Genomic DNA, 22,860 nt, shown 5'->3' on the forward strand with positions numbered 1-22,860 from the left:
GGATACTCCAAGCTGCATAGCAATTATAATATGAGTTAAGTATTGCTATGTCACAAATAGTCAAACCACCATATTTAAAATGTGAAGCCATCATCTCAAACTCTGTAATTAAATATGAATAAACAAGCCCAAATGGATGCATTTGCTGCAGCTGAAAAAGCAAGCAGCAATGCTGGCATGGTCATCTAGAAGTTATGTTATTTTTGGGGAAGAGAAATTGTTTTGTGGAGCATACCCATCATTGCCTGTGACACAGGCTAACCATGACAATCAAAATAAGTTGTTCAAAGTGATTTAAAGTGTTTTAATTTGCATGTTGTCAACATTGTCTGATGTCAACAAGCATGCAAAAATGAACTGAATTAAAATGTAAGTTGAAACCAGCCAAAAACTAGCTTTAAATATCATGATTTTATTACAAGTGCTGCTGTCAACAGATAGGTGAGTTGAGATGATGTTCATCACTTGGGCTACTCTAAGTTGGGTTAAGTTGGTCAAGTGCATGGCAAGTGGTAATAGGATTTGTGCAAGAATCAGTAACACACAACTGCTGCTGTGATACAAACAGGTTATACAGGATGAGATGATGTAAGCTGCCTCTTTAGGTTAGGCATAGGCTACTTTCATGGAAATAAGTGTTGGTATTTTGTAAGAAACAGTGACAAAGTGTTAGTTTTCCCTGACGCCACCTTAACAGAAGCCAGAAGTATATCTATTGTGTTTGACTTGGTGCTGGGCTGATGTGTAGAAGTCCATTGTTTTTTTGATTGAGTGTTTTGTGCTTGTTGAATTTTCTGTTGTTATAGTGTTATTGAATTTGCTTTGCTTTGCTTTGTTTTGCTTTAAAAGTGCTGTGGAAGGTAACTGAAAAGTGCAGCATCAAATTATTAGTGTTAATAATTTGTTATGCTCATAATACTGTAATGAAATTACTATGCTTTAACACGCGCCCGGTTGGCCAGCTAGGTACCCTTCGCTCGGGGGTGTGTGTGGGGGGGGGGGGGGTAATTTGAACCCCCCTCTGCGATCTCGGGAACTAAGAAAGCTAGAGACACCAAATTTACAGGGTGTCTTGACCTATATGTGAACTCACTTAGGTTAGGGTTCCAGCTTCCTAGGTCATGACCCTCAGGTCAAATAAGGTCCAACAATGTCAAATTCCAGGTTGGTCTCCAAAGCGCCCCCAGAACCTAGGCAACTGTCTTTAAGCAAAAGGTCACAAGCCCATTTGTGGTCATCGACCTTGTTTGACTGTTTGAAGGTCATAGTGACCAAAATGATCCAAGACTGCTCTGCGGTTTCATTTGAATAGGCGACAAAGATTACGCTAGGCAGTATGTTCCTAAAACAAAACGTTGGACCCGGGTCGTCTGAGGTCAATGGCCTATTCTGACCTCTAAGAAGTCAATTGAAAATGTATGATGCGGTTCCTGCCGTCAATAAATTCGAAATGAGCACCAGAAACTATCCCATACAGCAAGCCCTAGAGTAATAAATCAGGTTGGTTTTGACCTTGGTCTGACCATCACACCTGACCTTAGGTCAACGCAATTTGCTCATTCAATATTTGCGGTGCCTATGAAAGCATCTCGGATGTTTATGTTTTCGTCAAACACTCCGTTGTTGTATCAGATTGAAAGATTCCCTAGAAATTGCCTTCGCTGAAACCATGGAATGACTTTGACCTGTCATAGGTCAGTGACGTTGCAAGGTACATCTAAAATTGGTATGTTAAACGATCTGCTATGCAATTTTCTACAGCTATGCAAAATGTGGCGCGTCTACGCCGCGCTGTTCAAAAACCATTCGGTAAAAGTCCTCGGAGAAGGGTCAATTTGCCCCCCCCCCCCCTCCCCCCACCCGATAGCGTGTTAATGTATTCTGTTTCACTTTGATGGTCTAAGATGTTAAAAACGAAATAGTTTTGTCAGGTTCCTGACATAACGACCATGCCAACGTGAAATAGATGTCTTTGTTCGCTGAAGCATCCGTCACGAGCTCATAAGCTCCGTCTTTTGTGAATGGATTTTTCGCTGCCGCACGGTCTTTTTGCGATGGAATTTTTCACTCCCACCCTAGTTCAAAAGCGATTCTAGCTCCATGACAATGTCGGCCCACCGCGAGCGTTCGGTGGATTCGTCGTTTGCCTCCCGTCCTCTCGCCACATGTGGATCGCCTAGCAGTGTTCCTGAAAACTGTCGGCACTCGGAAACCAAACATGCCAGAAGATCGTTTTGGTTGTGAAAACAAGTATAACGAGCTAACCATAAGCTACGAAAAATTGAGGCATTATTACAAGATACACTGGAGAGAAATCCTCGGAAAACCTTACAGGGTAGCATCTACCCCTTCACTGTATGAGACAAGGGTAAGGAAAAAAGACGCATACCCACCAAAGCGCATAGATAAGTATCCCTGAACCCTCTAATCGCCAAAACGCCTAGAACCAAACCAACCCCACAAAGCTTAACGCTCCGAAGTCAATGGAAAATTCGTAAGAATTTAAACTCCAACGGAAAATATTAAGAATTTTATAGTTTATTCAGTTAGCAAAAAAGGTAAGTCAATTAACGTATTAACCGCTTAATGGGTTCATGCTCACCTCTGCTTTCACGCATCAGTCCTCAAGTCCCGTCTGGTTGTTCTTGTCACCGTGCATTACACTGTGCTGAGCTTTCAGCCTCTTCCCATGGCGACAAATTTAACCCATTTAGATCAAGGCCATACACTTAAGCAAAGCATTTCTGTCGCGCCATAAAGTAGAGACTCCCGTGCATTATGCAGAGATACATATCGCTGGCCTGAAATATGGTTGTTCAGTTATTCCTTGGTAGAACGCACGTCACATAATGTATTAACATGCGCACATGTAGATACACACACGAATACACGCGCTTAAATCATAAACAGCACTCATGCATTTTTTATTACAGCGCAGATGCACAAGTTACGTACAATTTCACGCTGAGATATTCAGAATCCACCCGCCGGAAAAATGGAAGGGAAATGATGCTCATTAGAAGTACACTGAGGGACTTAAGACGCATTTTTCGGACATAGAGCTGGCATAGCGTAAGAGCGCCTTCAAAATTGTGCAAAGGGTGTCTTTAACAGCGTTATCCAGCTTTTAGTTTTCAATACGTCGCGCAAAAGTCTGCTCAAAGCGCCGTCGCATTTGACAATATGATTGTCTCAACTATTAGTTTTGTGCATGCAGTGTAAAAGTGCTATCCACGGGCCTAAGCAAGCTTTTCAATGTAATTTTGTTGTGTAGCAGGATAGGCTGAAATGTCGGATTTGGGTTAATGGGCAGGGCATGCTATCGGAGGCTCAAGCGGCAGCTACAGTTTGTGTTGTGACGGCAAAGTTTTAGTTGATTCATGTTACCAAAAACAACTGACAGCCAAAAGTACAGTCTATTTATTTATTTATTACACGTCATAAGCTCACTCCACTCAGAATGTGGATATTACAGAACCCGTGCGATGGAAATAAAACACTGTAGGTCAGGGAGGCTCGCGCAAACACGTACACACACAGGCATACATACGCAAAACACACTCTCACATTCGCTAGTCATTTGAAGTAGGCGTCGCTATCTGTTATTGATCCGCTGCTGCATGATATAACTACGCGACTCGCGTTTGAATTGTGGAAGGCTCAGGTCGTGAATTTTCTGCGGTAGTGCATTGTAGGCGGTCACGGTGGAGTAAACAAAACGCCGCCCTCCCGATTCGGATCTGATCACCGGCACATGTAACACATCATCCTGCCTCGCTGTACGATGGTGAACATGGTGTCTATGGATAAGGTGATCAGATAGCGACTCCGGCTGGGATCTTTGCAGGATACGTTTTCGAAAAGTCAGTGTGTGATACAAGAGCATGTTGTCAGCAGACATCCACTCGAGATCTCGTAAAACATCGCTCACATGATCATATTTCCGACGCCCAGAGATGACTAGTGCTGCGAAGTTCAGCAGCTTCTGCAGTCGTGATGTTTGAGTAGCATTACATGTTTCGTACACACAGATGCAGTAACGGGTGGGTGAGATGACTAGACCCTGGACGAGAGTAATGAGTGTGGCCTGAGGCAGACTGTGCCGGCTGTGGCTGAGGCCGATAAGAGCGCCGGTGCATCGCTGCACGACGTCATCATTGTGCGCAGTGAACGTCATGCACTAGTCAAAGACAACACCCAGGTTTCGAGCGGAAGTAGAGCTGGCTACAGTGGCGCCCATAAATTTGCTGCTAGCCGGTGGCAGGTTCCGAAGATTTTGACGCGTGCCGAGGACTATGAGCTGTGTTTTTGTGCATTAATTTTCATTTCGTTTTGCCAAACCATTTGGACAGGTGTGAAAGATGTTGCTCCGTGGATGTGATCAGCGTACCAATTTCACCGGGCCTCCCACTCACTAAAACCTGCGTGTCGTCTGCGTACTGCACAATGCATGCGTCATGAGCATACAGCGGCATATGATTAGCATAAATGCTGTACAGCAGCAGGCCGAGCGCTGAGCCCTGGTAGGCTCCGATCGGGTTGTGCAAAGCCACGGACAGAGAGGAAGCGCCAGGGGGTTCTGGACGAGAACCTGGTGAACGTGGTTTTGGATGTAGTTCGCGAACCAACGTACATCAACATTGTACGGCTGGAGCTTTCTAAGTCTAAGGAGTCCATCACGTGGGATATCATCAAAGCATTTGGATGAGTCCAGTAGGCATATCAAGGTGATTTCCCTTTTATCCACGGCCTCAAAAACTTTGCGGTTACCGTGAATAGCTCCGTGTCAATGGAGTGATGTGATCTAAAACCATGTTGACTATACGAGAACAGGTGATGAGAGGTAAAATATTCAAACAGCTGCTCGTAAACTACACGTTTGGTAACCTTAGCGATAGTCGGTAAAATTGAGATAGGCCTTTAATTAGAAACACCAGTAGATTTTGACGTCTTTTGGATAAGATGTACTATTGTCAGCTCCCACGAATCGGGAACTACCTGGGCTGTCAGGCTGGAATTGACAATCTGGGCGATCACGGGACAAATAGCGTCTATGCACAGTTTGAAAGACCGGATACACCACTCGTCTGCACCGCACGATGTAGTGTTGTGCATGCGGGCTATGACGCGTCGCAGTTGCTCCGGTGTAACGGGCGATACCTGGAACCGGCCGGTGGCCACACGCGGCAGGCGTACCGCCAGCTCCGGCCCCGAGGAGTCCACCTGGCGGGCGGTCGCTGTACCAATGCTGGCGAAGTACCAGTTAATGTCATCCGCGTCCGCATTAGGTGTGGACCTGGTCGGCTGCTTAGATAAGACGACAAGCTGCACACTGCGCCACATCGGGCCCGGTTCACCCTCCCGTACACACGTGTCAATCTCCCCCCGTGTGTCACGACGCACTGCCGACCTGACTTGACGGTTTTGGCCCTTATACGTCTCGCGGTCATAATCACGGAGTGCAGCACGCCGCCGGGCCATCAGGTCTGTAGTAGCTTCCGTGCCAGGTGGTGCTGTAGGATTGCGCACTTTTAAACGTCTCGTCGGTGCTAAAGCATCAACGATAGGACGAGTCACTGCAAGGAACAAGTCCCACTGCTCTCCGGATCGACACTGCCGTACACTGGACCCCAGTCCACATTTTGGAGACGTCGATTCGCCTCAGTCAAGTCCATTTCACGCCAGCATCTCGCCGTTAGCGCGCACTGCGCAGGTCGGTGGTCCGCTAGCGGCACTAGAGCACGTGACCAGTCATGGAGACTATAGTCACAGTGCAGCGTGCCGGCGCGCTCAACACCACCGTTTGTACAAATACAATCGATGGTGGAGTTAGATGACCGGAACGTGGGCCCGCTCATATGCTGCTGCAGAGAGTATGCTGTGAGGAACTCTCTGAACCTGCTGGCCGCGGTGCTCTCGTTGCTGCTGCAGGTGTTGATGTTGATGTCACCAGATATGATGACGGGTCCACTGTGACAGGCGAGTATGTTCTGGTGTTGCTGCTCCAGCTCACCGAGGTCCGCAGTGACTCGGGCCTGCGTCTGTCTCGGGGGCCGGCACAGTGAGCACACCATAACTTTTTGAGACACAGCGCGGATCTGGACCCACAATGACTCCAGTTTGGGGCCTGCTGTGACCTGATCAGGTCCGTTCACCACAGTCGCCTCCAGTGACTCTCTCACTAGTACAGCCACGCCACCAAACCCTTTGTTATCAGGTCTGTATCTCATCTCTCAGCCCGTGCCCCCAGTCGGGCGGGGTACTTCCGAGATTAATATTGTCAGGAACGGCAGGATCAATCTTCTTACCAAAATTTTTCGATCGATTAAGACATACATTTGACAAAGACAAGAAACCACCAGAAAGCCTACTTCATCGGATCTCCAAAGCCACGCTAGATAAATCCACGAACTTTTTGGAAACTCTGAAATGGTCACGCGGAAAAAACATGCAGCCATCCCATGATGTCGCGGATGTCCCACACCCCGGTGACGGCACCACTCAGCGTGCTGTGTCAGCAGCCACCCCATGGTGTCACGGACGTCGCACATCTCGGTGACGGCACCACTCAGCGTGCTGTGGCAGCAGCCATCCCGTGGTGTCACGGACGTCGCACATCCCGGTGACGGCACATCTCAGCGTGCTGTGGCAGCAGCCACCCCATGGTGTCACGGACGTCGCACATCCCGATGATGGCACACCTCAGCGTGCTGTGGCAAGGCCAGCGATCGACCTACGTTAAGAATAACTAATCGAGGTAAGATGCTAACTTACCCATTCATAGCTTTTATTCGAGTCATTGTTCCAGTGGTGTCACAATCGACAGTTCGACGTGTGCTCCACATATACGTGGCAGACGTACTTTCTAACAATCACTTAACGCATCCCACTTAAAGATTGCGGCAAAACCAGCGCGTGCCGGGCTCCTGGTCTCCGTCACGTCAGCGCTCGCGACTGGAAGCGGCTCTGAAACACCTGCCGGCAGCCTGGCTCGGTTCTCAGCGTCGTACACCAGCCACTGAATCATCAAAGGCTTAAGGGGCCGAGCGCCGCCTGCGCGCTCCGTACTCAGCCCCGGCCGGCAGGCAGCTGGTTTGCACCTCGTGCCGCCAGGCCTCGTTCATACGGACGCTCTGCCAGATGCGCACGCGCTCCTCGAACAGCCGCTCCCCGACTGAGGGTTCCGCATTGAGCCGCATGTGGCGCTGGCTCTGTTCGGTGAAGACAGGCCAGTCGGGCGTCGGCAGGACGGTTGAGCTGGGCCGACCGGTGCGAGCGAAGCTCGTCCACAGGCTCACCATGAAGCGGATCATGGTGTAGGTCGGCGAGTCGGCCGGGTACGCTGCCTGCTTTGCGTTGCTGAACAGGTACACCAAGTCATCACCGTGAGAGGGACCCATGTACGGTGCATCAATTCCAAGCAGCTCGGCAGCGGAGAGGCGACCAGGTCCTCTGTAATCCAGCACGTATTTGTAGACCGGCGCGTGGAGTGACGCGAGGCGCACCTCCTCCGACATGGGAGCAACAAACAGTCGGTCTCCCACAGCTCGAAGGAACGGCAGAGGGTTGGTATGGCTGAGTGTGGCATTGCCGACGTAGAAGTCAATCACTTTGGCGATCTCCACGTTTGAGTCCGATCCACAGTCCAGCGGAATGGCCCGGAACTCGCTAATCAAGCCAGTTAGGATGCCCCATGTAATAGGATTTCCTGAAAACACACCTTCCGCCACTGATCTGTTTTGGAGAAAAAACGGAGCAAACAGTGCTCCTTCCTCTTCCGCAATGCCGTTCATCCATGGAACCAGGTTGAATTCCCCATTATTGATGAGATAACGCGGATCCTTTGGCAGCAGCGGCGATTCCGATTCGTTGTCCACCCGTGGATGAAAAAGCATTTCTTGCAGGCCTAATTCTTTTTAGCCTCCATGAGATGCTCGGAGGGGGCATTCCTTATGCACTCCACCATTATGGAAACATCGTCGACAGAGCAACTGAGCTGCTCTGCAAACTTCTGGGTGAAATCCTTCGCCTTTCCACCTGCCGCAAAGTTTGCGAATGCCGTACCTGACTGGCTGATGGCGTGGTGGAACAGGCCTTTCGCCAGGGGGCTCAGCACCAAAAGCGAGACACTGGCCCCTCCCGCTGACTCGCCGAAAACGGTCACCGTAGCGGGGTCTCCGCCGAATCTGGCGATATTATCCCGGACCCACTGCAGCAGCATCACCTGGTCCAGCAGACCGTAGTTGCCGGGAGCGTTCTTATCGTGTGCCGTGAAGAATCCGAACGGTCCCAGTCGGTAGTTGAAGGTCACCAGCACCACAGCCTCGTCCATGAAGTAGTTCGGTCCGTATACCTCCTCGTCTCCACTGCCCATCGTGAAGCCACCGCCGTGGATGAAGACCATGACTGGCAAACCTCCAACGGCTCTCTCCAGCGCCGGTAGCTGCGGCGTGTACACGTTGGCGAACAAGCAGTCCTCGTCGCCCTCCAGACTGTTGTTCTTAAAGGCGTTGTACTGCAGACACGTGCGACCGTGCTTGAGGCCGTCCAGCACGTCCGCCCAGCCCGGGTGGCGTTGCGGTGGTTGAAAGCGGAGTGGCCCGAGCGGCGCGCGCGCGTACGGGATCCCCTTGAAGCCGAAGAAGAGGCCGCCGGCGGCGCTTGCGCCGCGCCACGCCCCTGACGATGCCCTCTCGCGTGGCGACGAGCGGGCGGGACTGCACGTCGGGGTAGCCGGCCGCTGCGGTCAGCAGCAGCGTCAGACTCAGCAGCACCGCCGGCGCGCGCCGGAGCTGGTCGGCCATCTTCGCTGTGCGAGGGACAACAGTGCCGAGCGGGAGAGGGACGGGTGTGCTCACTCCCAGCGGGTCCGTGGCACTGACAAGGGCCGGCCGAAGTCTCGGATTAACTCCGTGGGCGGAGTAGTAACTACAAATAAGGCAATAGACATGCAAGCTCTGCACTGAGGTCTGCCATGAACCGCAGGGCGTGCAAATTGCACGACCTCATCTGTGTATGTTGGCGGCTCAGTTGCAAGATGGAAGGAATATGCGCTCGCGATATTATCTCATGGGAAGAGATCGGTGTTAATGTAGGACACTTCGGAGCGTGCGCTGCAGTCCACCTCCCAACGATGGTGTCCGTGCGCCATGCTTCATCCGCCTCTGCTTGCATTCGCCGCCGCCGACATGACAAGTGACCTTTTCTGGGCATGTGCCAGTCTTGCAGATGTACGCGTCTAGCACTGCCAAAGGCTTCCGAGAGAGTGAAAAACCACTATCAGAGAAAAGCACGATCACCTTCAATTATGAGATAATCCGAAGTCTTAAGGAGATAACCGTATGCACTTACAGTTGCAGTGGCATCACACACATGTATCTGCCTTGACACCTTAATTAGGTGCAGTATGTTTGAACATCACATGCTTTACGGTCGTCATTGTCTGAGCACGCGATCCTATGAATTTCATCGGCTACAGGGGCACGCGAGCAAGAGCATCACTTATACTTTGATAACGGTCTTAGCGTTGCAACTTATGCTTACAAGGCTTTTTCCAGATTTATATGGGTTTTCAGCTGAAAGAGCAATCTTAAGATTATGTGGTGCGTTTCACAGTGCCGACTTTTTCAGGATGGTCAGATGCTGATGTAATATGTTTCTAGCTTAGACAACCCAGATATCAAGGTGTAAAAAATTGTCATAGCTATATCGATTCAAGTATAAATGAATACTCTGCTTGCCTCACAGACAAAATCGTTTCCTCTGTTCAAGAGCTCATGTTCATGATTTGTGTCACCCCTTTTATGCGAGCCATTGGAGTTTAAATTATGCAGACTAGGATGATACGGTATCAAAAGTATCTGCGATTCTCACCAGCAACGCCACTAATGTTAATGATGTTCAAAAGTGGAAAAAATCCAACGGACACATTTCATTTTCTGAAAGATGCACTGAGTGGTCTTCTAACTCCTTAACTGTTTGTTGGATATTTTGGACAGCATGGACCGGTATCGTGATTTTAAGAAAAGTTAACAAGCTTTAAAAACTGTTTCAAAGCTACCTATTCTAGGTCATGTGCTTGTTTTGAATGTTGTTCGGCAACCAGCAGGCTCATGAACCAAGACTAGTAAGTGGATCGGGATTGTTGTACGATGTCATTTTTACATAACACTTAAATCTATGACGTGATTCTTTGACTTCCCTAAGTGGGCTGCTGTAAAGCATTCATGTGATGTACTGACGTTCACTATGTTTTACAGTTTCAGTGCATGTAAGGTATGTTATCATTATGCAAACGCAGTTGTTCGCACGATAACTTAGAGCTTCTGTATCTCATGTAAATGTATTTTGCTGTTACGTTTGTGGTCGCGATTGGACTGAAATGCTTTATCTAGCATGATATTTGTCATTATATTTTGTATTGCATTCCTCGCCTCTTTTACATGTGATGTCTTTAGCGTACATGTTGCTGCGCCGGCATTTTAACATCAGTGAAAGTTTTGCCTGGGTTGTGTGCCCGGTGTCAACGTTCGCTCAGTTCCCAGTCAACTATTCGTAAAAATTTGTGTTAGTCTTCTTGTGCTACTAATTTATATGTGAGAATGCTGAAAACATCGCTTTGTTTGTGCTATGCAGGGTTTTGTGCTGTGCTGACCTTTCCTTGAAAACCTGGCTACTGGCAAACGTACAATCAGCATCTGCTGTCCTGGGACCCGTGGTGACACCCGTAGTTTTTAGGACTTGTACACGTGCCGTTTGCCCGCGCCCGCAATTTCCCCAGCTTGTAAACCCAACCTTCCCAGCTGGTATGAGTACTCGCCGGTCTGCGCAGCCCATGATGACCTTTAGCAATGACCCATGGTGTTGAAAGGCGGCTTGCAGATCAGCTTGCGGGCCACTGCTCGATTATTTGTGCTTAATGTTAATGGGTGAACATTGAAAATGGCAGTGCTTTAACGAAGATGAATTGTACTTCCACGTCGAATGAAATGGAACGTTGTTTACCTCTGGCTGGGAGGCAAGTTCGCGTAATGCAAAATGTGCTTCGAACACTCATCTGTTTGGCCCGCTTATTTTGCCGGTAATGCTTGAATTGCCTTCTGAGCCTGGCTCAGAACAGGAGTTTTAATATTTTAATCGTTTTCCATTGCCCGATTGTGTTGTGAGCACGCCCAGCCTTCACAAAGGCACAGCATGCCGCCCCTGCCGTGTCGCGCCGCGGCCTCGGCCGCGCGGGTGGAACGCGACATATCGCCGCGGGCGCTTACCACCGTCGCGAGGCGGACCGTACGGGACGCATGATAGGTGCGTGTGTGTAAGCTGACTTATAAGTGGTAGCCTCACCTGAACTAAATGTTATGTCGTGCCTGCCTGGTATAGCAGGGGCAGTACGCCACTGGACTCGGTCCATTACAGATCGCCGCGTCACTACACGTCTCTTTCTGACCGAGCTGAGCCCGTACCGCTGGACGAAGACATCACACGATGTATGCAACTACATCTCTTCAAAAGGTTTAAAATAGCTTAATTGTAACGCTTGCCGTCGCGTCTAATCTCATCGTGTGCATTTCACAGTTCTACTTTGTGCTATGCAAGGGTTGTAAGCTACAGCTGAGAATACTCTGAAATCTGTGATTACAAGCTTACGATGGGCGGGCTTCAGTATCCATCCTATGGTTTTTGTTTAAGATCCGAATCCTAATTTTCAAGATCTCAATCCCCGTTTTCAGGATTCGGGGGCTTTGCAAGACACGAAAATGTTTGAATCTTTTCGAAACATGCCGATCGGATAAATGTCGTCTGCAGTGCGACATCCGTGGCGTCGAGTGAACACCCTTGCAGCTGGCTCATATCGCACTCGCGCTCGTCTCCCAGTGTGACATCCGGGGCGTCGTGTGAACACCGGCGCAGCTGGCTCATATCGCACTCGCGGTCGTCTCCCAGTGTGACATCCGTGGCGTCGTGTGAACACCGGCGCAGCTGGCTCATATCGCACTCGCGCTCGTCTCGTTCGGGGGTACATCTCATTGCTGTGATCAGAAGCCATAAGTTTGAGCAGTAAGAATAGACGAAAAAAATGCGTTCCATTGCGGAAGTACTTGGCTCCTTAACAAACTGACTCGCCCTATTTCATAACGCCGACCGAAAGTATGGGGGTGGGGGGACTTACGCGACCATTCCATTGTTAATTCAAAACAAAGTTTTCAAACTAAGTTCTATGTTCTGAGTTTTACTAACTGCCTTACAAACAATTTGTACTCCAGCCTGGTTTCTAGCTTTTCGCGAAAAAAGCTAGTAGTATGGTCTTAACGAGATCACGCTACAAAACACGCCATTGGAGATGGCATATACGTTGTCATGTATGTGATAATTCACCACGATATTCCATGGAAAGAGCCCTTATTCCCAAATATCCCTCTATTTTACGTTTTGTATGGCAATATTTATTAACCCATGCCACGTGGCTATCATGAAACGCACACATGCACATGCACACACACATACACACACACACACACCACACACACACACACACACACACACACACACACACACACACCACACACACACACACAACACACACACACACACACACACACACACACACACACCACACACACACACACACACGTGTTGCCTCTTTAATTGTGAGCGTATGGTTAAGTAGTTTTGTGTGGTCTGGGCATATATGTGTGATGTAGGCCCCGTTAATGTAACAATGTCCAGTGTCCTAGAATTGCCGACTTTTGGTGTAAAGCAACACCCTATGAAAAGGAATTTTTCACTCTTTTTCCCCATATTTGATGTGAATTTTTCACTCCTGCCTGACATCGTCTAATCGCACATGCCAGACCCCTATGCAACGTTTTGAGGCTTTCAGACGTGATCCAAAGCCGAGCATCATTCCAACCTCTTACTTGTTTCGCATTTTAATCTCGAAGGTTGGTGATTCACGATTAATATTTATATTTAGGGGTGAGTCCAGGCCCTCTGCCAGCAGACCATGCAAAAGGCACTGAATATTTTTTTGTTTTTTTTTGGGGGGGGGGCAGGAAGAAGCCGGTAAGTCTCCTGTGGACCAGGTAATTGCTTACCTGCTTTCAACACATGATTGGTAACGAGAGTTAGCCATTTTCTGTTTTAATATGCATCGAGTTTTGACAAGACAAATTATGATGCCTCAAGACATGACTTGGCTTATTTTGTTACATATTCTTGGTTATCTGCCCCAAATTTCTTAGAGTGTCCCTCATGGCTGCTTTAACCAGATGTTTTCTATAGTTGCCATGGTTTGCTGACTGGCAAATGACTGTACTGTATATATTCACTATATTTTTAACACAAGGATACTCCAAGCTGCATAGCAATTATAATATGAGTTAAGTATTGCTATGTAACAAATAGTCAAACCACCATATTTAAAATGTGAAGCCATCATCTCAAACTCTGTAATTAAATATGAATAAACACAAGCCCAAATGGATGCATTTGCTGCAGCTTAAAAAGCAAGCAGCAATGCTGGCATGGTCATCTAGAAGTTATGTTATTTTTGGGGAAGAGAAATTGTTTTGTGGAGCATACCCATTATTGCCTGTGACACAGGCTAACCATGACAATCAAAATAAGTTGTTCAAAGTGATTTTAAGTGTTTTTAATTTGCATGTTGTCAACATTGTCTGATGTCAACAAGCATGCAAAAATGAACTGAATTAAAATGTAAGTTGAAACCAGCCAAAAACTAGCTTTAAGTATCATGTTTTTATTACAAGTGCTGCTGTCAACAGATAGGTGAGTGAGATGATGTTCATCACTTGGGCTACTCTAAGTTGGGTTAAGTTGGTCAAGTGCATGGCAAGTGGTAATAGGATTTGTGCAAGCATCAGTAACACACAACTGCTGCTGTGATACAAACAGGTTATACAGGATGAGATGATGTAAGCTGCCTCTTTAAGTTAGGCATAGGCTACTTTCATGGAAATAAGTGTTGATATTTTGTAAGAAACAGTGACAAAGTGTTAGTTTTTCCCTGACGCCCACCTTAACAGAAGCCAGAAGTATATCTATTGTGTTTGACTTGGTGCTGGGGCTGATGTGTAGAAGTCCAATGTTTTTTGATTGAGTGTTTTTGTGCTTGTTGAATTTTCTGTTGTTATAGTGTTATTGAATTTGCTTTGCTTTTGCTTTGTTTTGTTTTAAAAGTGCTGTGGAAGGTAACTGAAAAAGTGCAGCATCAAATTATTAGTGTTAATAATTTGTTATGCTCATAATACTGTAATGAAATTACTATGCTTTAAACACGCGCCCGGTTGGCCAGCTAGGTACCCTTCGCTCGGGGGTGTGTGTGGGGGGGGGGGGGGGTGGTAATTTGAACCCCCCTCTGCGATCTCGGGAACTAAGAAAGCTAGAGACACCAAATTACAGGGTGTCTTGACCTATATGTGAACTCACTTAGGTTTAGGGTTCCAGCTTCCTAGGTCATGACCCTCAGGTCAAATAAGGTCCAACAATGTCAAATTCCAGGTTGGTCTCCAAAGCGCCCCCAGAACCTAGGCAACTGTCCTTTAAGCAAAAGGTCACAAGCCCATTTGTGGTCATCGCCTTGTTTGACTGTTTGAAGGTCATAGTGACCAAAATGATCCAAGACTGCTCTGCGGTTTCCTTTGAATAGGCGACAAAGATTACGCTAGGCAGTATGTTCCTAAAACAAAACGTTGGACCCGGGTCGTCTGAGGTCAATGGCCTATTCTGACCTCTAAGAAGTCAATTGAAAATGTATGATGCGGTTCCTGCTGTCAATAAATTCGAAATGAGCACCAGAAACTATCCCATACAGCAAGCCCTAGAGTAATAAATCAGGTTGGTTTTGACCTTGGTCTGACCATCACACCTGACCTTAGGTCAACGCAATTTGCTCATTCAATATTTGCGGTGCCTATGAAAGCATCTCGGATGTTTATGTTTTCGTCAAACACTCCGTTGTTGTATCAGATTGAACGATTCCCTAGAAATTGCCTTCGCTGAAACCATGGAATGACCTTTGACCTGTCATAGGTCGTGACGTTGCAAGGTACATCTAAAATTGGTATGTTAAACGATCTGCTATGCAATTTTCTACAGCTATGCAAAATGTGGCGCGTCTACGCCGCGCTGTTCAAAAACCATTCGGTAAAAGTCCTCGGGGAAGGGTCAATTTGCCCCCCCCCCCCCTCCCCCCACCCGATAGAGTTGTTAATGTATTCTGTTTCACTTTAATGGTCTAAGATGTTAAAAACGAAATAGTTTTGTCAGGTTCCTGACATAACGACCATTGCCCAACGTGAAATAGATGTCTTTGTTCGCTGAAGCATCCGTCACGAGCTCATAAGCTCCGTCTTTTGTGAATGGATTTTTCGCTGCCGCACGGTCTTTTTGCGATGGAATTTTTCACCTCCACCCCTAGTTCAAAAGCGATTCTAGCTCCATGACAATGTCGGCCCTACCGCGAGCGTTCGGTGGATTCGTCGTTTGCCTCCCGTCCTCTCGCCACATGGGATCGCCTAGCAGTGTTCCTGAAAACTGTCGGCACTCGGAAACCAAACATGCCAGAAGATCGTTTTGGTTGTGAAAACAGTATAACGAGCTAACCATAAGCTACGAAAAATTGAGGCATATTAAAGATACACTGGAGAGAAATCCTCGGAAAACCTTACAGGGTAGCATCTACCCCCCTCACTGTATGAGACAAGGGTAAGGAAAAAAGACGCATACCCACCAAAGCGCATAGATAAGTATCCCTGAACCGTCTAATCGCCAAAACGCCTAGAACCAAACCAACCCACAAAGCTTAACGCTCCGAAGTCAATGGAAAATTCGTAAGAATTTAAACCTCCAACGGAAAATATTAAGAATTTATAGTTTATTCAGTTAGCAAAAAGGTAAGTCAATTAACGTATTAACCGCTTAATGGGTTCATGCTCACCTCTTGCTTTCACGCATCAGTTCTCAAGTCCCGTCGGTTGTTCTTGTCACCGGGCATTACAACTGTGCTGAGCTTTCAGCCTCTTCCCATGGCGACCAAATTTTAGCCATTTTAGATCAAGGCCATACACTTAAGCAAAGCATTTCTGTCCGCGCCATAAAGTAGAGACTCCCGTGCATTATGCAGAGATACATATCGCTGGCCTGAAATATGGTTGTCAGTTATTCCTTGGTAGAACGCACGTCACATAATGTATTAACATGCGCACATGTAGATACACACACGAATACACGCGCTTAAATCATAAACAGCACTCATGCATTTTTTATTACAGCGCAGATGCAAACTTTACGTACAATTTCACGCTGAGATATTCAGACTCCACCCCGCCGGAAAAAATGGGAAGGGGAAATGATGCTCATTAGAAGTACACTGAGGGACTTAAGACGCATTTTTCGGAATAGAGCTGGCCTAGCGTAAGAGCGCCTTCAAAATTGTGCAAAGGGTGTCCTTTAACAGCGTTATCCAGCTTTTAGTTTTCAATACGTCGCGCAAAAGTCTGCTCAAAGCGCCGTCGCATTTGACAATATGATTGTCTCAACTATTAGTTTTGTGCATGCAGTGTAAAAGTGCTATCCACGGGCCTAAGCAAGCTTTTCAATGTAATTTTGTTGTGTAGCAGGATAGGCTGAAATGTCGAATTTGGGTTAATGGGCAGGGCATGCTATCGGAGGCTCAAGCGGCAGCTACAGTTTGTGTTGTGACGGCAAAGTTTTAGTTGATTCATGTTACCAAAAACAACTGACAAGCCAAAAGTACAGTCTATTTATTTATTTATTACACGTCATAAGCTCCACTCACTCAGAATGTGGATATTACAGAACCGTGCGATGGAATAAAAACACTGTAGGTCAGGGAGGCTCGCGCAAACACGTACACACACAGGCAAACATACGCAAAACACACTCTCACATTCGCTAGTCATTTGAAGTAGGCGTCGCTATCTGTATTGATCCGCTGCTGTATGATATAACTACGCGACTCGCGTTTGAATTGTGGAAGGCTCAGGTCGTGAATTTTCTGCGGTAGTGCATTGTAGGCGGTCACGGTGGAGTAAACAAAACGCCGCCCTCCCGATTCGGATCTGATCACCGGCACATGTAACACATCATCCTGCCTCGCTGTACGATGGTGAACATGGTGTCTATGGATAAGGTGATCAGATAGCGACTCCGGCTGGGATCTTTGCAGGATACGTTTTCGAAAAGTCAGTGTGTGATACAAGAGCATGTTGTCAGCAGACATCCACTCGAGATCTCGTAAAACATCGCTCACATGATCATATTTCCGACGCCCAGAGATGACTAGTGCTGCGAAGTTCAGCAGCTTCTGCAGTCGTGATGTTTGAGTAGCATTACATGTTTCGTACACACAGATGCAGTAACGGGTGGGTGAGATGACTAGACCCTGGACGAGAGTAATGAGTGTGGCCTGAGGCAGACTGTGCCGGCTGTGGCTGAGGCCGACTAAGAGCGCCGGGGCAATCGCTGCACGACGTCATCATGTGCGCAGTGAAACGTCATGCACTAGTGCAAAGACAACACCCAGGTTTCGAGCGGAAGTAGAGCTGGCTTACAGTGGCGCCCATAAATTTGCTGCTAGCCGGTGGCAGGTTCCGAAGATTTTGACGCGTGCCGAGGACTATGAGCTGTGTTTTTGTGCGTTAATTTGCATTCCGTTTTTGCCAAACCATTTGGACAGGTGTGAAAGATGTTTGCTCCGTGATGTGATCAGCGTACAATGTCACCGGGCCTCCCCCACTCACTAAAACCTGCGTGTCGTCTGCGTACTGCACAATGCATGCGTCATGAGCATACAGCGGCACATGATTGGCATAAATGCTGTACAGCTGCAGGCCGAGCGCTGAGCCCTGGTAGGTTCCGATCGGGTTTGTGCACAAGCCAACGGACAGAGAGGAAGCGCCAGGGGGTTCTGGACGAGAACCTGGTGAACGTGGTTTGGAGTATGGTAGTTCGCGAACCAAAGTACATCAACATTGTACGGCTGGAGCTTTCTAAGTCTAAGGAGTCCATCAGTGGGATATCATCAAAGCATTTGGATGAGTCCAGTAGGCATATCAAGGTGATTTCCCTTTTATCCACGGCCTCAAAAACTTTGCGGTTACCGTGAAAAGCTCCGTGTCAATGGAGTGATGTGATCTAAAACCATTGTTGACTATACGAGAACAGGTGATGAGAGGTAAAATATTCAAACAGCTGCTCGTAAACTACACGTTTGGTAACCTTAGCGATAGTCGGTAAATTGAGATAGGCCTTTAATTAGAAACACCAGTAGATTTTTGGCCGGTCTTTTGGATAAGATGTACTATTGTCAGCTCCCACGAATCGGGAACTACCTGGGCTGTCAGGCTGGAATTGACAATCTGGGCGATCACGGGACAAATAGCGTCTATGCACAGTTTGAAAGACCGGATACACCACTCGTCTGCACCGCACGATGTAGTGTTGTGCATGCGGGCATATGACGCGTCGCAGTTGCTCCGGTGTAACGGGCGATACCTGGAACCGGCCGGTGGCCACACGCGGCAGGCGTACCGCCAGCTCCGGCCCCGAGGAGTCCACCTGGCGGGCGGTCGCTGTACCAATGCTGGCGAAGTACCAGTTAATGTCATCCGCGTCCGCATTTAGGTGTGGACCTGGTCGGCTGCTTAGATAAGACGACAAGCTGCACACTGCGCCACATCGGGCCCGTTCGTCACCCTCCGTACACACGTGTCAAATCTCCCCCCGTGTGTCACGACGCACTGCCGACCTGACTTGCCGGTTTGGCCTTATCGTCTCGCGGTGATAATCACGGAGTGGCAGCACGCCGCCGGGCCATCAGGTCTTTAGTAGCTTCCGTGCCAGGTGGTGCTGTAGGATTGCGCACTTTTAAAACGTCTCGTCGGTGGCTAAAGCATCAACGATAGGACGAGTCACTGCAAGGAAATAGTCGCACTGGTCCTCCTGGATCGACACTGCCCGTACACTGGACCCCAGTCCACATTTTGGAGACGTCGATTCGCCTCAGTCAAGTCCATTTCACCGCCAGCATCTCGCCGTTAGCGCGCACCTGCGCAGGTCGGTGGTTCCGCTAGCGGCACTAGAGCACGTGACCAGTCATGGAGACTATAGTCACAGTGCAGCGTGCCGGCCGCGCTCAACGCCACCGTTTGTAATATACAATCGATGGTGGAGTTAGATGACCGGAACGTGGGCCCGCTGATATGCTGCTGCAGAGAGTATGCTGTGAGGACTCTCTGAACCTGCTGGCCGCGGTGCTCTCGTTGCTGCTGCAGGTGTTGATGTTGATGTCACCAGATATGATGACGGGTCCACTGTGACAGGCGAGTATGTTCTGGTGTTGCTGCTCCAGCTCACCGAGGTCCGCAGTGACTCGGGCCTGCGTCTGTCTCGGGGGGCCGGCACATTGAGCACACCATAACTTTTTGAGACACAGCGCGGATCTGGACCCACAATGACTCCAGTTTGGGGCCTGCTGTGACCTGATCAGGTCCGTTCACCACAGTCGCCTCCAGTGACCTCTCTCACTAGTACAAGCCACGCCACCAACCCTTTGTTATCAGGTCTGTATCTCATCTCTCAGCCCGTGCCCCAGTCGGGCGGGGTACTTCCGAGATTAATATTGTCAGGAACGGCAGGATCAATCTTCTTACCAAAATTTTCGATCGATTAAGACATACATTTGACAAAGACAAGAAACCACCAGAAGCCTGCTTCATCGGATCTCCAAAGCCACGCTAGAATAAATCCACGAACTTTTTGGAAACTCTGAAATGGTCACGCGGGAAAAAAAAACATGCAGCCATCCCATGATGTCGCGGATGTCCCACACCCCGGTGACGGCACCACTCAGCGTGCTGTGTCAGCAGCCACCCCATGGTGTCACGGACGTCGCACATCCCGGTGACGGCACCACTCAGCGTGCTGTGGCAGCAGCCACCCCGTGGTGTCACGGACGTCGCACATCCCGGTGACGCACCACTCAGCGTGCTGTGGCAGCAGCCATCCCGTGGTGTCACGGACGTCGCACATCCCGGTGACGGCACCACTCAGCGTGCTGTGGCAGCAGCCACCCCATGGTGTCACGGACGTCGCACATCCCGGTGACGGCACATCTCAGCGTGCTGTGGCAAGGCCAGCGATCGACCTACGTTAAGAATAACTAATCGAGGTAAGATGCTAACGTACCCATTCATAGCTTTTATTTCGAGTCATTGTTCCAGTGGTGTCCACAATCGACAGTTCGACGTGTGCTCCACATATACGTGGCAGACTTACTTTCTAACAATCACTTAACGCATCCCACTTAAAAGATTGCGGCAAAACCAGCGCGTGCCGGGCTCCTGGTCTCCGTCACGTCAGCGCTCGCGACTGGAAGCGGCTGCTGAAACACCTGCCGGCAGCCTGGCTCGGTTCTCAGCGTCGTACACCAGCCACTGAATCATCAAAGGCTTAAGGGGCCGAGCGCCGCCTGCGCGCTCCGTACTCAGCCCCGGCCGGCAGGCAGCTGGTTTGCACCTCGTGCCGCCAGGCCTCGTTCATACGGACGCTCTGCCAGATGCGCACGCGCTCCTCGAACAGCCGCTCCCCGACTGAGGGTTCCGCATTGAGCCGCATGTGGCGCTGGCTCTGTTCGGTGAAGACAGGCCAGTCGGGCGTCGGCAGGACGGTTTGAGCTGGGCCGACCGGTGCGAGCGAAGCTCGTCCACAGGCTCACCATGAAGCGGATCATGGTGTAGGTCGGCGAGTCGGCCGGGTACGCTGCCTGCTTTGCGTTGCTGAACAGGTACAACCAAGTCATCACCGTGCGAGGGACCCATGTACGGTGCATCAATTCCAAGCAGCTCGGCAGCGGAGAGGCGACCAGGTCCTCTGTAATCCAGCACGTATTTGTAGACCGGCGCGTGGAGTGACGCGAGGCGCACCTCCTCCGACATGGGAGCAACAAACAGTCGGTCTCCCACAGCTCGAAGGAACGGCAGAGGGTTGGGTATGGCTGAGTGTGGCATTGCCGACGTAGAAGTCAATCACTTTGGCGATCTCCACGTTTGAGTCCGATCCACAGTCCCAGCGGAATGGCCCCGAACTCGCTAATCAAGCCAGTTAGGATGCCCCATGTAATGGGATTTCCTGAAAACACACCTTCCGCCACTGATTTGGTTCGGAGAAAAAACGGAGCAAACAGTGCTCCTTCCTCTTCCGCAATGCCGTTCATCCATGGAACCAGGTTGAATTCCCCATTATTGATGAGATAACGCGGATCCTTTGGCAGCAGCGGCGATTCCGATTCGTTGTCCACCCGTGGATGAAAAAGCATTTCTTGCAGGCCTAATTTCTTTTTAGCCTCCATGAGATCCTCGGAGGGGGCATTCCTTATGCACTTGACCATGATGGAAACATCGTCGACAGAGCAACTGAGCTGCTCTGCAAACTTCTGGGTGAAATCCTTCGCCTTTCCACCTGCCCGCAAAGTTTGCGAATGCCGTACCTGACTGGCTGATGGCGTGGTGGAACAGGCCTTTCGCCAGGGGGGCTCAGCACCAAAAGCGAGACACTGGCCCCTCCCGCTGACTCGCCGAAAACGGTCACCGTAGCGGGGTCTCCGCCGAATCTGGCGATATTATCCCGGACCCACTGCAGCAGCAATCACCTGGTCCAGCAGACCGTAGTTGCCGGGAGCGTTCTTATCGTGTGCCGTGAAGAATCCGAACGGTCCAGTCGGTAGTTGAAGGTCACCAGCACCACAGCCTCGTCCATGAAGTAGTTCGGTCCGTATACCTCCTCGTCTCCGCTGCCCATCGTGAAGCCAACCGCCGTGGATGAAGACCATGACCTGGCAAACCTCCAACGGCTCTCTCCCAGCGCCGGTAGCTGCGGCGTGTAACACGTTGGCGAACAAGCAGTCCTCGTCGCCCTCCAGACTGTTGTTCTTAAAGGCGTTGTACTGCAGACACGTGCGGCCGTGCTTGAGGCCGTCCAGCACGTCCGCCCAGCCCGGGTGGCGTTGCGGCGGTTGAAAGCGGAGTGGCCCGAGCGGCGCGCGCGCGTACGGGATGCCCTTGAAGCCGAAGAAGAGGCCGCCGGCGGCGCTGCGCCGCGCCACGCCCCTGACGATGCCCTCTCGCGTGGCGACCAGCGGGCGGGACTGCACGTCGGGGTAGCCGGCCGCTGCGGTCAGCAGCAGCGTCAGACTCAGCAGCACCGCCGGCGCGCTCCGTAGCAGGACGGCCATCGTCGCTGTGCGGGGGACGACAGTGCCGAGCGGGAGAGCGACGGGTGTGCTCGCTCTCAGCGGGTCCGTGGCACTGACAAGGGCCGGCCGAAGTCTCGGATTAACTCCGTGGGCGGATTAACTACAAAGAAGGCAAGAGACATGCAAGCTCTGGACTGAGGTCCGCCATGAGCCGCAGGGGCGTACAAATGGCACGACCTCATCTGTGCATGTTGGTGGCTCAGTTGCAAGATGGATGGAACATGCGCTCGCGATACTATATTTGTTCTCATCGGAGGAGCTCGGTGTTAATGTAGGACATTTCGGAGCGTGCGCTGCAGTCCACCTCCCAACGTTGGTTTCCGGGCGCCATGCTTCATCCGCCTCTCCTTGCATTCGCCGCCGCCAACATGGCAAGGGACTTTTTCTGGACATGTGCCAGTCTTGCAGATGTACGCGTCTAGCACTGCCAAAGACTTACGAGAGAGTGGAAAACCACAATCAGAGAGAAGCACGATCACCTTCAATTACGAGACAAGCCGAAGTCTCAAGGAGATAACCGTATGCACCTACAGTTGCAGTGGCATCACACACATGTATCTACCTTG

At 49.7% G+C, this 22,860-nt stretch overlaps 2 protein-coding genes across 2 annotated transcripts; both read right to left on the minus strand.

The window, feature by feature from the left end:
- Positions 1 to 6,936: 6,936 nt before the first annotated feature.
- Positions 6,937 to 7,517, minus strand: LOC119100045 (carboxylesterase 4A-like). Its single transcript, XM_037223159.1, has 2 exons — positions 7,101 to 7,517; positions 6,937 to 6,975 (listed from the first exon to the last, which is right to left on the minus strand). The coding sequence occupies exons 1-2, from the start codon at positions 7,515 to 7,517 to the stop codon at positions 6,937 to 6,939; spliced, it is 456 nt and encodes a 151-aa protein (XP_037079054.1).
- A 389-nt stretch (positions 7,518 to 7,906) lies between these two features.
- LOC119100046 (acetylcholinesterase-like) lies at positions 7,907 to 22,331 on the minus strand. Its single transcript, XM_037223160.1, has 4 exons — positions 21,927 to 22,331; positions 20,759 to 20,819; positions 20,560 to 20,670; positions 7,907 to 8,740 (listed from the first exon to the last, which is right to left on the minus strand). Exons 1-4 carry the CDS (start codon positions 22,271 to 22,273, stop codon positions 7,907 to 7,909), a joined length of 1,353 nt encoding a protein of 450 aa, XP_037079055.1. The 5' UTR covers positions 22,274 to 22,331.
- Between the last annotated feature and the right edge of the window lie 529 nt (positions 22,332 to 22,860).

Source organism: Pollicipes pollicipes, unplaced genomic scaffold (genome assembly GCF_011947565.3).
Source record: "Pollicipes pollicipes isolate AB1234 unplaced genomic scaffold, Ppol_2.1 Scaffold_4881;HRSCAF=5763_pilon_pilon_pilon, whole genome shotgun sequence".
Lineage (NCBI taxonomy): Eukaryota > Metazoa > Arthropoda > Thecostraca > Pollicipedomorpha > Pollicipedidae > Pollicipes > Pollicipes pollicipes.